Source organism: Lutra lutra, chromosome 8 (assembly GCF_902655055.1).
Source record: "Lutra lutra chromosome 8, mLutLut1.2, whole genome shotgun sequence".
Lineage (NCBI taxonomy): Eukaryota > Metazoa > Chordata > Mammalia > Carnivora > Mustelidae > Lutra > Lutra lutra.
The window spans coordinates 12,442,751-12,457,448 of record NC_062285.1 but is presented as its reverse complement, the minus strand read 5'-3'; the positions used below and the strand labels follow the sequence as shown (position 1 = coordinate 12,457,448).

The following is a 14,698-nucleotide window of genomic DNA, read 5'->3' as shown; positions in this document are numbered from 1 at the left end:
AAAAGGCACAGGGACTGGGAGGGTGGGGGAGGAGAGGGATACAGAGTGCCAGAGACAGCTTTTTATCTAAAAAGTAATAGCAATAGCTCCTGATACTACCCAAATATATCTCACTGGCCTGTCAGTTGCTGATACTGGTTAGAAACTTCTCTACTGTCCAGAATTAGTTCTACTGTGGGGCATTAGATGTCTGTGCCACGGAATACTAAGCTAGCTATTTAATGTGTAACTACATACAAACTGTTTACTCTATAAATCAGGAAAGAAGATCAAAGAGAAGAAAATTCTTTAAAACGCAACACATTAACATATGATCTGGCAAACCACCTTCGCTAGACTTCTAGATTCCGAATGATAAAATTTTTTAATGCCCCAGAGTTCCTCCTCCTCTTCCATGTACTCTCCCTAGACCTGCGGGTTTATTAAGTATCTAAAATAAATCTGTGTTTATTTAAAAATTCAGTTTTCTAGGCTACATCCCCTACTGCTCTGACTCATGGTAATTCAGAGAGAGTCAAGGTACCTGTCACTTTAAAAGTTTCTCAGGTGATTCCAACAAAGCAGCCAAATCTGGAGGAAATTATCCTTACATGTATTCTAAAAATCTCTGAACTGTGGGATCCTGGGCATGAGCAGGCACCAAGTCAGAATTGCCCTGGAGCCCCCTTCATGTAGCTCTCACTTGCCAGGCTCTTCAGTTTGGCAACCGAAATACCCAGTGTTTTCCTTCCTAACTCTAAAGAATAGTTTGAGACCTACAGTGGCTGACCTGACACTAACTTAGTCACAGGAAAAAGAGTAAACCTAATCATTTAGGGTGTCACAGTCCAGGCACTTAGCTATGTGCTTTCAAAGCATTTTAGATGCATAATTTCCACAACAATCCTAAGGGAGTGGACACAGAAACTCAGATTTTGTAGTGTACCTAGCTACAAGTATCAGAGATTAGATTTAAACATCAATCTAGCTGAAAGAAGACTTCCATACATTAGTTAAGAATAGAGAGAAGTCGGGGCACCTGGGTGGCTCAGTGGGTTAAAGCCTCTGCCTTCAGCTCAGGTCATGGTCCCAGTGTCCTGGAATAGAGCCCCGCATCGGGCTCTGTGCTCTGCAGGGAGCCTGCTTCCACCTCTCTCTCTATCTGTCTGCCTCTCTGCCTACTTGTGATCTCTGTCTGTCAAATAAATAAATAAAATCTTTAAAAAAAAAAAAAAGAAGAATAGAGAGAAGTATCAGTATCTAAGAACCAACTAGAAAATATTCCTACTCAGTCCTCTGATACTGTCCATACCAAGTGTCCACTGAACCCACTACACAAATATTAAATTAAAACCCCAAGAAAAAGGCATAACAGAATATGAAACCATTTTAATAAAAATTCTGGAAAAGCTATTTATAACATCTTTCTGATATTTCAGAATAAATGTCTTATGAAAAATACTTTACCTCCAAATGACAGGATTTAAGGCAGTTTTATTTTCCCCCTTTCTCTAATTTTTCTATGATATAGGTGTCCTACCAGAGAAAAATTTTAGTACAAGAGCACTGTATAGTTCAAGGATTCATTAACTCTAAGCATACCTTGCATTTACATGCTATTTCAGAAATCAGGCATAGGAAAAATTTTAGGGAAATAGAGGGGTATGTGTGAAGCTAGACAGACCAACAGAGTCGTCATATCCTCCAGAACTCTGCTGTCCAATCAATAGCCACTAACTACATATGGCAAGTAAGCACATCAAACATGGCTAGTCTAAACTGAAAGGTGCTAAAAAGTGTAAAATACTGGATTTCAAAGACCTCACGGGGGGCAGGAGGGGTAAAGAATCTTATTAATAGCTTTAAAAATATCAAGTACACGTTGAAATGATATTCTGGACATACTAGGTTAGAAAACACACTAAAATTAATTTCGCTTTACTTTTACTTCAACGGAACTACTAGAAAACCACACATGTAATTTGCGTTGGTGGCTCACATTAACTAGAATATGCATTCTATCCAAGATCCCCAGGTGAGAATATTCTACACATTCAAGTTTCAGAAGCACTGTTCCAGAAAACTACAATTTCATTTCCTTTAAATCATAGTAACAATTCCAGTATTATTCTAGCCACCCATTTACTGAAATGCTACAAGGTGTCAGGCACTCTTCTATGCAAGAGTAATACAAGTTAACAAAACAAATTCACTCCCTGTTCTTTCTGGTAGAGTATATTCCACAGAAGACAAGCAAAGAAAAGCTGAAATATAATCAGTTCAGCTATTAACATTTGTATTTGAAAAATGCACATTTGTTCCAGCACTACTGATAAATCAAGAAATTATTTGAGCATAACACAAATTTCCCACTTATCAGCAGTTTCACCTGTGAAAAACACTAGCTATAACCAGACGAACCAAGCTACATAGGAATTTACAAGGCACACACCCCAGACATCTGCCAGCTACCTCAATTCATCCTATGAGTTATGAATCATACCCATCCACAGTTAGTGTAACAACTTTCAGAGGGTTCAGATACCCCTCCCTCCATCAATTCAGAGTAACTCACAAGCTGCAGCCCTTTCAGAAGATGCCCACCTCCCACAAGCTCATTTCAGGTCTTTATGAACATTAAAGTACTAAGTCTACTGAACTGTTACTGTACTCCTTAATCATTTAATAGGTCATGCTAGGATTTTCGTTGGATTCCTGTCTCTTTCATGTGCCCCTAATTACATTTTCCCCAAAAACCCTGTGGTGGGATTTTGTATAGCATGAAGACTTTCAGGAACACACGTCATGTTATAGCAAAATGACAGTTAAGTAACATCAGGTCACATGAAGTACAAGGCAGAATACTCAGTGAAAAGGACGGGAAGTGATGGCGATGGCTATTTCAGAGTGATCGGGAAGGACAGGGAAAGCCCCTGGGAGATGGTAACATTTACACACGACACTGAAGTTAAGAGCGCACCAGAAGGATGCACAAAAAGATGGATGTTCTGGAGAACATAAAATGCAGTAATCTTGAGACAAAAACAAACTTCTTTCTCTAAGGCCAGAACGGACAGGGCAGCACAAACAAGACAAGAGTGGTAGGTGAGGAAGCTGAAGAAACACCCAGACACCACATTACACAGGGTCTTTTATATGCCTTCCTAACAACAGGGAGTCACTGGACGGTTTTCAGAAAAAGAGTGATGTGAGCTGACTGGCATTTTAACTGGACCACTCTGGACTGCGTGGGGGAAGTAACTCTGTGATGCAAAAAAGAACACCATTCAAAGGCTTCTACAGAGTCCTGGTAAGAGAATGCGGTAGCTGGGAGTATAATCGCTGTATCTGAATGGTTGTATTTGAAGCACTGAGAAGTGGTTTTAACTACAATCCAAGTGAAGTATTTAGGCTACTATTAATTGTTAAAACTGGAAAGCTAGGCTCTTAGCTATATATAACACCCTAGAGCTCTACCTTCAACTAACAGTCCGAAGTACTCCCATTTAAACAGGAAAAATCTTCATCAAAGGGTTGTTCTGGGATCAGACGAAAAACAGTATAAAAGCGCTTTCAAAATTATGAGGCATCACATAAAGAAGTGGAAAAGAGACTCTTCTGAGACATTTGCAAGACCTACATAACTGGTTTTGAAATGATTAACAAATAGTATCTCCAATACTTAGTACAAAGTCCCAGAAGCAGAACAGTTACAGATGTGGTCCTACATACAGAATCCCTGCAAAGATGCCCCCATTCATTGCTACCTTCACTCTTTCCAGCATCGTAACAAAATGATAAACTACATACACAACCATTCTGCACAACAGAAGACAATAAGCAAACACTTAACATTGAAATAATCTCGTTTTCTGTGAATTATGGGCCAAGTACGGTATACCAAATATTTTAAATACATCTTGCACAACTAAAAAACAGTTCAATTAAGACTGCCTTAAAAGATCAAGGTGAGGGGTGCCTGGGTGGCTCAGTAGGTAAGCCTCTGCCTTCCGCTCAGGTCGTGATCTCAGGATCCTGGGATCAAGCCCTGCATCGGGCTCTCTGCTCAGCGGGGAGCCTGCTTCCCTTCTCTCTCTGCGCACCTCTCTGCCTACTTGTGATCCGTCAAATAAATAAAAATCTTAAAAAAAAAAAAGAAAATACCACTGTATCAGTAACAATATATAAACATCTCTTTAAAAACAACAAAAATGTTAAAAAGTGATGATTAAGACAAATGATGGATGTGTTCAAATACATGCACATATGTCTAGGGTGTACGTATATATTTTCTTAAAACAAAAACAACAAAAACTGAAATATTAGGACCACTAACCTGCCAAGCTTATTCTGTTTCTCTTGAAATGGAATAGCTATTTCCTGTGGTCTTTAAGTGAACTATGGAGATCCAAGGCAAACATATCTGCCTATTATCTTATTATAAAGCATCGGTCAATAAAAATGGGTAATATCTCCTATTTCACTGGACTGAAATCCAAGCTTTTAGCAAACTTTTAGCTTCTGTATGAAATCTCCCAAGTTGCTCTGAGTACAAATGTCTGAATATGAAGGCCTGAGAAAAATGGCTGCTTCCAAACAAAAATACTGGCACACTTTCCATGTTCAAACTCTTTTAAAAAGTAAAACACTGATGTACTATCTTGGTCTAGAACTACACACACGTATAGTGCCAATGTCAATGCCATGGCTTTGATAAGGACTAAGTTAGACACAACCACCAAGGAAGTTGGGTGAAAGCATCAAGATACAAGAGGATATGACTTTAATTTGTGCTATAGTAAAAACCCACCAAATAAGCTATCAATATGCCTAAATGTCTTCTGACACTGTAAACAATTTACCAGAGAAGACCAATTTCTAGAGTCAGATCTGCCACTATTTGTTCAATTTTACACAACTAAATTTTCTCTCATTTGTAAAACGGATGGTTTATCTGTTCTACCTTCCAAGAGCAACAGGAGGATCAAAAGAGACTGTTAATTTTTATAAGACTTTCTAGCATTACAAATGCAAAACATAATACATTTTATTCAAAGCATAAAGTTGCCTGAAGAATCATAAGCTGTACATATTACTCAAGTATCAGCCTATCACCCAAGGTGAAGAGATTCAAACATTCCTAAATTATATTTTAAAAACTATAAAAGCACCAATTATCCCCAAATAGTCCCTACAGAACGATTTCTTCAAATGTTATATAGTATCTTTTGTTTGAAAATTAGATGAAAATACATTTCCAAATATCTCCAAATATGGCAAAATGACAAAACGAGATAAAAACTTTTACTATGCACACTAGTATTTTTTCAAGTCTGTAGAAACAATGGTTACTAAAACCACTAAAAGCAATTTTACTTTGTACTCGATATCTAAATGCTCAGGAAACCAATGAAGAATATTTTTCAATGAGTCAATTGAGTGAAGCTATCTCCCCCCCAAAAAGAGATTTCTAACAGGTATTCCAAATGTATCTTACAGTAAGTTTCTTACAAATAATTCTGAAAGGGATGTGAAAAATGGGACAACCCCCAAGAGGTTTAAGTTTTGTGGAACAGCTTTCCAGAATCCTTGTAAAGATACCTTCACTCCTAAACTCACCTGTACCATCATCATTCTTTTTTTTTTTTTTTAAAGATTTTATTTATTTATTTGACAGACAGAGATCACAAGTAGGCAGAGAAGCAGGCAGAGAGAGAGGAGGAAGCAGGCTCCCCGCGGAGCAGAGAGCCCGATGCGGGGCTTGATCCCCAAACCCCGGGATCATGACCTGAGCCAAAGACAGAGGCTTTAACCCGCTGAGCCACCCAGGTGCCTCCCATCATCATTCTTAAAGTTATCTGGGTAAAATCATCATTTAAAACAAGTCCTCAAGAAAAACATACTTCAATAACTAAGAGAAAGTGTTTTTAAAATTCCACGAAAGTACAAATTCAACATGTACTGTATGCTCATACTTCTGCGGTTTGGATGTCAGCTGCACTTTTAAAAACGTGTTTAAGCTATAAAAACAGATCTAATGATTGTACCTGAGATTCTTACTTTTTGTTTTTTTTTTTTTTAAAGACTGTTTTGCAAATAAATCCCGAATATATAAGAATAACTTGATTCACTAAGTTAAAGAATCATTTAAGTAATTTATACTCATGTAACTTCCCTTAAATTATAAGAACCTACGTTCTCTTTAATAAATCCGAAAAGGACAAAATCTAATTCTCTAAATTGTACATACTATGCTATAGTCTTTTTTTCTTAAGATTTTATTTGACAGAGACAGACACAGCAAGAGAAGGAACACAAGCAGGGTGAGGGGAGAGGGAGAGGTAGGCTTCCTGCTGAACAAGGAGCCAGAGATGCATGCTCCTCTCAAGCCAGCCCTGAAGAGTCCAATGCAGGGCTTGATCCCAGGACCCTGGGTCCTAACCCAAGCGGAAGGCGGTCGCTTAACAACTGAGCCACCCACGTCCCCCTATAGTAAGTCTTTTTTTAAACTAAAGACTTCTACAACTGACAAACCTCCTTGCTTTTACTTTTCCTAGTAAATTACTTGAAGTCCTTTTATACATTACTTCCAAACTTTCCAAGGAAATCCAATGTTCCATAAAAGAAATCTAGTCATCAATGTAAAAAATACACTGTGATGTAGACAGATGCCAGTAAAGCCCAACCTTGATTGAGTCCCACATTTGTTTAATCAGCTTTGTAAAATGCAAGTTACAAAAAAAAAAAAAAAAAAAAAAAAAAATCCAAGTTACAAATCACATAGGCTCTTAAGTTAGTAAATTTTTACTAAAGTCTTAAGGTCTTTTTTTTTAATACCCTAAAATGGGGATGCCTGGGTGGCTCAGTGGGTTAAAGCCTCTGCCTTCAGCTCGGGTCATGATTCCAGGGTCCTGGGATCAAGCCCTGCATTGGGCTCTGCTCAGCAGGAAGTCTGCTTCCCCCTCTCTCTACTGGCCTCTCTGCCTACTTGTGATCTGTCAAATAAAGAAAATCTTTAAAAAGAAAAAAGAAAAAAAAAAGTAAAAAAATTAAACCCTAAAATGAAAATAATGTATCTGATATTTGATCAATAAACAATATAGTAACCTGTTCTTACAGTTTTTTTTTTTTTTTTCAAAGATTTATTTGACAGAGATCACAAGCAGGCAGGCAGAGAAAGGAGGGAAGCAGGCTCCCCGACAAGCAGAGAGCCCAATGTGCAATGCAGGGCTTGATCCTGGAACCCTAAGATCATGACCTGAACGGAAGGTCGAGGCTTAACCCACTAAGCCACCAGGGGCCTCTACAGGTTTGGGTTTTTTTGGTTTTTTTGAAGATTTTATTTATTAGAGAGAGAGCATGAAAGAGGGAAGGAGAGGGAGAGGCAGACTCCCCAGTGAGCAGGGAGCCTGATGTGGGACTCAATCCCAGGACTCTAGGCTCATGACCTGAGCCAAAGGCAGTCACTTAACCAACTGAGCAGCCCAGGAGTTTTGTTTTGTTTTTTTTTTTAAAGAGGGAGGGGGGAAGGAGGGAGAAAGGGAGTGAATCTTAAGCAGGCTCCACACCCAGCGTGTAGCCCAACGTGGGGCCGGCTTTCACAACCCTGAGACATGACCTGAGCTGAAATCAAGAGTCAAATTGACAGAGCTAACCAGGTGTCCCATAACCTGTTTTTAAATTAAGTTACTTACACAGTTGCACTGATAATCCAACTCACTGTGCTGAACTTCAGGAAATGGTTCTGACTTTACATATATGAATACTTATATCACAATTTATTTAAAAATCTAAAAGAATACAAATGCCTGTAAAAAAAAATCATACTTACACACTTTAAAAAATTAAGTTTCAAACACGTATCAGCGCTAAAAGAAAATATGGGAGCCAGTGAATAAGGACTAAATAAGTATTAAATGAGAAAAGAATGAGCACTTCACATCTTTAAAAGAACTAACAGACACTCCAAACTTCGGGATGGAGATCTCTATTTCATATTACTACTCATACATCATAATTAAGGAATACAGCAGTCAGGCATACCAGAAATGGTAGCTAGAAATGAAGCTATTTTACTAGTTAAAAGGTTCCAGAGGGAGGCAGATAAACAGCTAAAAAAACAAATCAGAAAGTGGGGCCTAATTTAGCAAATGACTGTATCAGAAAAATTAGAAGTCTCTTACAAATGAACCATCAGCAACCAGATGCAAACAGAAAGAAAACTAAAAGCCTACAAGTATACAGAGCTCATATAGGAAGCAAAATTAAAATCAAAATTGGAAAGAAAAAAAAAAGGGGGGGTACAGAAAAAGTTAGCAGCTAAAACCACCACTAGCTGGCCAAGAGTCAAAGCCCTTCAAACTAGTTTTTCAAGGCCAGGATGACATTTTATCTTTCCTTTCAGGAATACCACAAAATTGTTGCCCTGTGTTTGTTGAATGAATAAGCAACAGAATAGTCTTGGGGTTATTTCATCTGTAAAGGAATTATCAGGTATGGTTAACTGTGAATGCTCGAAGAAAGCATTTACAGAACTTTCCCAGAGTGCCTAAACTGACTTCTTCCCAGATCTGGACACAGAGGATATATATAGGAACAAGATCACAATCACTAGAAGAAAACCCAAGATACTTATCTGTAAGGAGATGAAGTACCGCATCCTATTCTGCCACAATTACCAAAATTTTAAAAATAAAGCAGAGTACAATGCAAACAGCACCTGCCTTCCAAGAGCTAACATTTAAAATAAAATTCACTATAGAATAACCGAAAATAGTGTCATCTCGAACCGTATCTAACACTAGAAAATTTACCCACAAAATTAAAAATATTAATAGTTTAAGTAATTTTACCATCACAGAACTTCTAACACTTCAATAACCAAACCCACCTCCTACTGGTTATATACAAAATATAATTTATCTGCATAAGTAGCACAAAGTTATAACTATATTCAACAGAACTGTATCCCCCCTTCCATACAGCGCCAAAATTCTTTCATTTCAATGCTATCTTCTGACCATTATTAACTTCCTCAACACAGTAACTATAGACAGAGGAGACCTATGTTTCTGATTATCGGATTTCACGGAATAAAAATGATCTCCATCCTAAGAGGCAGAAAAAGAGGACCAGAAGATGCAGGCTATTTTTAAAAAGTGAACGAAGAATGGAGAAGCTCATGGACAGAAAGCCACATGGCACTCATTTGAGTTTCCTTAGAAGCTTCCGAAAGCACAATCACTGTTGTATATATGTATCTCAAACACAAGCAATAGAAGATCTTATAGTGGGGAAAAAAAAACAATGTTTTATTTACCGCAGTGAAAATAGCTTGTGCCTCAATACATGCTTTAGACTCAAAATCGGATTTTTTGGTAAATTCTGGGCAAATTAAATCTGAAAATAGTTACAGAATGTATTTACTATTTCTTAGCCTCCTAGCACAAAGAGCTTGAGGCAGGGTAATAATTGAATAACAGCACTATACAAAAGAAAGGAGACTAACTTTTAAAAAGTTGAATGTCTGTCTGAACACAGTATAAAAATTACACTAATAAAATCCTGGAGAATACGGAAAACAACATTTTAAACGCTAACAACAAAAACCCAAAAGAAGTTTCTGATCACAGGTCATTTTTTTTGCTTGTAAACGATCTCAAAAACCATACTAAGCTTTTAAATTCTTAACTTATCAGTAGGAATCACATTTGAACTCCTTATAAAAATAAATTTAAACAACCTAAGAATCTCAAACTGAGTCAAATAAATTGAAGACTTTACTTGAAAAGGTGATAAAGTTCTTTTCTTGGAAAAATGTCCTGTATTTCTCTCATCGTTAACAAAGCATTTGATAAGTTATATTCATAAACACATTCTCTTATAAGCCATTGGTATCCATTTTAAGATGCTCAACTCAATACCTTATTTCTAGAGTGACTTGTTTATTAAGTAAACTGGCAGACATAAAATATTTTGATGACACAACCATACAGGGAAATATCCCTGCAACCTACTGTTTTACAGAGAGCTATTAAGTATATGTGGAAGTTTCATCAAAAAAGCTACTCACCACCATCCCTCTCTCTAACTCTGTGAATATGCACATTTTTGGCCTTACTGTGACCTGTGCTGTCACTATATTTGTTTTCAGGACTATCAGATCTCCGCAACATTTTATTTGGTGGTGAAGGATCTGCGGCGTCTCGCATTTTTTCATGTCTGTGATCACCGCTACTGGGGTGACTCTTCGATGAATACTTAAGTGCCTGTAAAACATCACCCCCCCAAAAAAAGAGAAAAAAATGAAACTTTAAACTTCCTAGATGATTTTATCATAAAAATTGGCATATTAACTTCAGTTTATGAACTTCTATCAATAAAATTAAAATTTCTACTTCTAATTCTGCCTTTAAGTTATTCAGACACCTAAGTACCTAAGACTTAATCTAAGGCTTCTTGAACGAATCAGGTTAAAAAAAATTTTTTTTTCATTATTTTTTTAACTACAAAAAAAAAAAAAAAAATCAAACACCTTGGTACATTAATTCCTTAATAAATTTTTCTGGGAATAACAAAGTTTCATCCAAAGTAGAAACTAGTGTACTAGTTTCATCTTGAGTACTAATGTAACCTTGTGTTCTACAACTGATACACACAGATACAAGTATACATTAAGAATAAGCATGTTTCTACAAACCTATTAAAAAAAAAAAGGAACCATCAGTTTCACCAATTTTTGATCCAAAAAAACCCATTTCACATCTAACTTACCTACTCTTGCACAGGTATTGAAAATAATTTCGAGGTATAAAAATGTTGGCGGATATTTCTAACATAATTTAATGGAACTTCCTCACAATGGTTTAGTTTCATTCTAATACACATTTAAGACAACCATAATAAACCAGTGTTAATTAGTAGGTTTCAGAGAAGCAGATTCAACAGGGTTTAATCTTTTGACTATGCAAAGATAATGAACAATGTTTTACACATCAAGGGACCTAGGATTTTTAACTTGAGCTTTAAGAACTCATGCTAACCGATAACATAACTATCAGCTTAGAAATTCCTTTAAATGATTAGCTGTAGAAAGTGGAAAGTTTTATTTCTGGTGTCATCTGATAGTTACCAGCCATTTATGAGATTTTCCGCTCAGAACAAGGCCCACTTTTATCGCAATTTTTAAAAACTTTACAGGCAGAAACCGCAGTAACAAAAAAGAACCTACCTACCTAGAAACATCTATGCTAGAATGGATTATCCATAAAAAGACTTCTGACCATGGAATGAATTATCCAAGTATTCAAAGATCTCAATTCTCACAAAGAGAAAAGCTCTTTCACTAGTAACTGAACTATTTGCACCAAAAACAATTAAAATGGGGAAGGAATAGTTTAGGAGACACATTTAAGAGTTGAAAATCAGTAAGTTATTTCTTCTCAAGCCTTCCATCTAACTTAAGTATCGTTACGTTAACTTTTAGTTCCCAAATACAATAAATATGGCTCAGAAGTCACCTATCATCTCATCCCTTCGATTCCTTCACACCGAAATAATCGAGTTAGGTCCTTCCTGGCTAGATTTTTTTTTTCTTTAAAAAAAAAAAAAAAAAAGAAAGAAAACACAGAAAACAAAAAACCCTGAACTTCCTCCAGTCACCTGTCAAAATATGTCACTAAACGTTGCTGGAGAGCGCTAACAGAAGCAAACACAAAATTTTAAGGGGACCCGCGGTGCTAGTTTCAGATTTGTTGCACCGAAGGGCCTGTAGCGACTTCTGAAGCCTGCGCTCGAGTAGCAGTTCCTCCCTTCCCCCTCCGTCCCCCCACCCACCCCTCCACTCCTCCACCCCTCCACCCCGGCCTCGGCTGGTACCTGGTAAGGCTGCGAGTCCCCCCTCCGGTCGTGACAGCTGAAAAACAGGAAGAGAGAACGCGATATGAGACACCTCGGTGGGGGGTGGAGGGTAGGAAGAAAACGGGTTCCCCCCCAGCGCCCCTCCCCGCGGGAGACCTACCAAACGTACCGGCAATGGGCCCCCACACACACACCACACACACACAGCCCGCTGAAAGACGGGAACGAGGGCGAAACGCCGAGAACCCGGCCCTCCGCTGCCTCCACACTCACTCCGTCCTCGCCTGCTCGCGCGGCTGCTCCTCCTCCCAGCCCGATCCGGATCAGGGTTAACAACAAAAATGGCGGCTCAGCCAGCACCAGATAAGGAGGAACAGCCCCCCCCTCCGCGCCGCCGCCGCCACCGCCCCCCGCCCGCGCTGCGGCCCGGCCCGAAACGAAAAGACAATTTACCCATCACTGAGTCTCTGCTGTTTCCTCGCATACATTACCATCAATGCCCGGCCTGTGAGTATGTGTCGGGGGAGGGGGAGAGCGGCCGCGAGAGGCGGGCGGGCAGGCGCGCAGGCGGCGGGCGGGCGGCAGCACCGGCACCAGGGCCCGACGCGCCCTCGGCGACTCTCAGCACCTCCCCGTTACTGGCGCCGGCGTTCCCGGGCCATCTCCCTCCGCCGACACCACGTTCACTCTCAGCCCAGGCAGCCGCGCCAACTACACGGCGGCAGCGGCGAACGGGGGGAGGGGGGCAAGAAGACGCGTCCGGCTCTGCCCCGCGGAGAGCTACTGCCTCCTCCGCCTTCTCTTCCTCCTGCTCCTCCGTCTCCTCCCCTCCTCCCCCCGTCGCCGCCGCTGCCTGGTCCTTCGCCGCCACCTCCTGCCGCCGCCGCCGCCGCTGGTGCCGCCGCTGCCGCTCCACCAACTACATCCGGGCAACTCGGACGCCGCGGCCTTCGGAAAACCTCGGCAGTTTCCGCCGCGCCCCTCCTCTCCCACCCTCTGCCTTCCTCCCCGCCCCGCGCGGCTCCGGAACGCCGCCTTCGGCAAACCTCGGCTCGGCCCGGCCTTCCTCTTCCTCTGAGGCCTGGCTCGGCCTCCTCGCGACCCGTCAGCTCTTTCCGGTTGTCGCTTCTTTTCCTCACGCCCAAGTCCGGCCGCTGCCGTTCCACTTTAAGGATAGTCCCGTTCGGGGACCTGCTCGAGGCTGGTCCCGGAGGCTCCGGGGTGCGCGGGGTGGGAGCCGCCTTCGGGAGGAGGACGGTGGGGCGCGAGAGGAGCCATCGCGGACTAAATAAAGGAGGCTGCGGCTGCTGCGCGTGCGCCCGGAGGCGCGGGGGTGGGAGGGTGCCCTTGGGTGAGCTCTCCGGCCGCCCGCCCCCGCCCCTCGGGGCTCCGGCGGGGTGGTCGGAAACCCCGGGTTAGGCGGCTGGCGGGCGGTTACCAAGGCGCTTCCTCGGCCGGCAGCGACGGCAGCTGCGCTCGGAGAGGTGGGGAGCGCGCCGCTGCTCCGTGCGGCCCGCTGCCGGGAACCGGAGCCCGGGCCTGGGCACTTGCCTCAGACCGGCCGCCGAGTGCGCGGCCGGCCTTCGGGGGGCCGGGGCCGCCTGGAGCTCGCCCGTTAGAAGTAAGTCTTACCCCCAGAAGCGTGCGGGAGGGCGAGCTTGCCGAGCGAGGAAAGACGCAGCAGATAAGGGGTGGCGTACCGAATGCGGGAAGGCCGTGCGCGGCTTGAGGCGGGAGCGCCGCTCCGGGCGGTGAATGGAAACCGAGGCTGACCGCGAGCGGGAATGGGTTACTGGGGGAAGGTGGTGAACCGCCTCATCCTTGTTTCCTGTTTTCCGCCCGCCCCCGCCCCCACCCCCACCCCCCGCTGTGTCCTCCCCACCCTCTCCTTTATTTCCCATTTTTCTCTTCCAGTCCCTCCAACTTGCTGAAGTCCTTTGGTGAAAGAGCGCTCGTTCCGTCGGAGGTTCTGCATGTGAATAAAGGCACCGGGTGTGCTACATGAAGCTGAGACGAATTGGATTTTATAGACTGCGGCAGGCACAATGCCGACATTGGGAAGGGGGAAAGTCAAGTATATCGCCCCAAATTAAGCTTTACTGGAAGGGTGGCGGTTGATACTCGGGTGGGGTTTCCCCCCCTGCTCTAAATTCCTTATAAGGCAGCACTAATTTAACGAAAAGATTGTAATTAAGTAAATATATATTTGCATAGAAGAAAAAGGTAAAAGAGGAAACAAGCCAGAGGAGATCAGATCCCACCAAAAACCAGTATCAAAAAGTAACCGACTGACTTGGTATCCCACAAGTTACGTTACTGCTGGGCCTAATGAAGAGAAGGTATGATGTGGGGAAGAGGCCCTGAAATCACAATTGACAGAAATGTTTAAGTAGCGTGGTTTGTCACATCCACCTGCCAGATGTTAGGATAATTGACTGCTGTTTTCGAGAACCAGTAAAAGCCTACTTAATGCCCCCATGGGCTATCAGTAATTAAAAAGACTGCCAATGACTGAAATGGGGAAAAAATTAAAAACATAGAGTTATGTGCAATTTCTTTTTTATTTAAGATTTTATTTCTTTTGGAGAGAGCGTGGGGGAGGGGAGGAAGGCGCAGAGAGGAAGGAAGATGGAGGAGCAAAGAATCTCAAGCATATTCCTGCTGATGGGAGCCCCACCCAGGGCTGGATACCGTGACCCTGAGATCACTGAGCTGAAACCAAGAGTTGAACTCTAAGGGGCTGAACCATCCAGCCACCCCTTAGGGTGCAATTTCTAACACTTTTGTAACACATAGAAGACAGAGGATAGCAGCTTTGCAGAGTACACAAAGTAGTACATACATTTTATACAGAAACTTC

The 14,698-nt window shown here is 41.9% G+C and overlaps 2 protein-coding genes across 18 annotated transcripts in view; one reads left to right on the top strand and one right to left on the bottom strand.

Moving 5' to 3' along the window:
* The window catches only part of WAC (WW domain containing adaptor with coiled-coil), an 86,179-nt gene extending 72,543 nt beyond the window's left edge, over window positions 1-13,636 (bottom strand). For 3 of the 10 annotated variants that reach the window (XM_047739430.1, XM_047739431.1, XM_047739439.1), the window contains exons 1-3: window positions 12,292-12,436; window positions 11,857-11,893; window positions 10,052-10,265 (exon numbers count right to left, since the gene is read on the bottom strand). In XM_047739430.1, the coding sequence (XP_047595386.1) occupies window positions 10,052-10,265; window positions 11,857-11,893; window positions 12,292-12,332 (292 nt within the window). In that variant the 5' untranslated portion in view covers window positions 12,333-12,436. Of the gene's footprint in view, window positions 1-10,051; window positions 10,266-11,856; window positions 11,894-12,111; window positions 12,164-12,291; window positions 12,437-12,884; window positions 13,025-13,470 lie in introns of those variants that run through there. The other 7 variants (XM_047739432.1, XM_047739440.1, XM_047739434.1 and 4 more) reach the window with 6 other exon arrangements.
* On the top strand, window positions 12,165-14,390 carry LOC125106017 (serine/arginine repetitive matrix protein 1-like). Of its 8 annotated transcripts, none has more exons than XR_007129204.1 (3): window positions 12,165-12,956; window positions 13,753-13,883; window positions 14,053-14,390. XR_007129204.1 is itself a non-coding variant. In XM_047739442.1 (2 exons), the coding sequence occupies exons 1-2, from the start codon at window positions 12,180-12,182 to the stop codon at window positions 13,780-13,782; spliced, it is 807 nt and encodes a 268-aa protein (XP_047595398.1). In that variant the 5' UTR covers window positions 12,165-12,179; the 3' UTR covers window positions 13,783-14,390. The 8 variants fall into 8 exon arrangements, 2 of the variants coding, with proteins under 2 accessions (XP_047595398.1, XP_047595397.1); XR_007129203.1 differs by having other exon boundaries at window positions 12,165-13,059; XR_007129201.1 differs by adding an exon at window positions 13,477-13,589 and having other exon boundaries at window positions 12,165-13,322; window positions 13,753-14,390.
* Window positions 14,391-14,698: the final 308 nt, after the last annotated feature.

Bases quoted from the DNA above. Each gene is read 5' to 3' on its own strand.
- LOC125106017 (XM_047739441.1), top strand. From the start codon at position 12,180: ATGGCGGCTCAGCCAGCACCAGATAAGGAGGAACAGCCCCCCCCTCCG.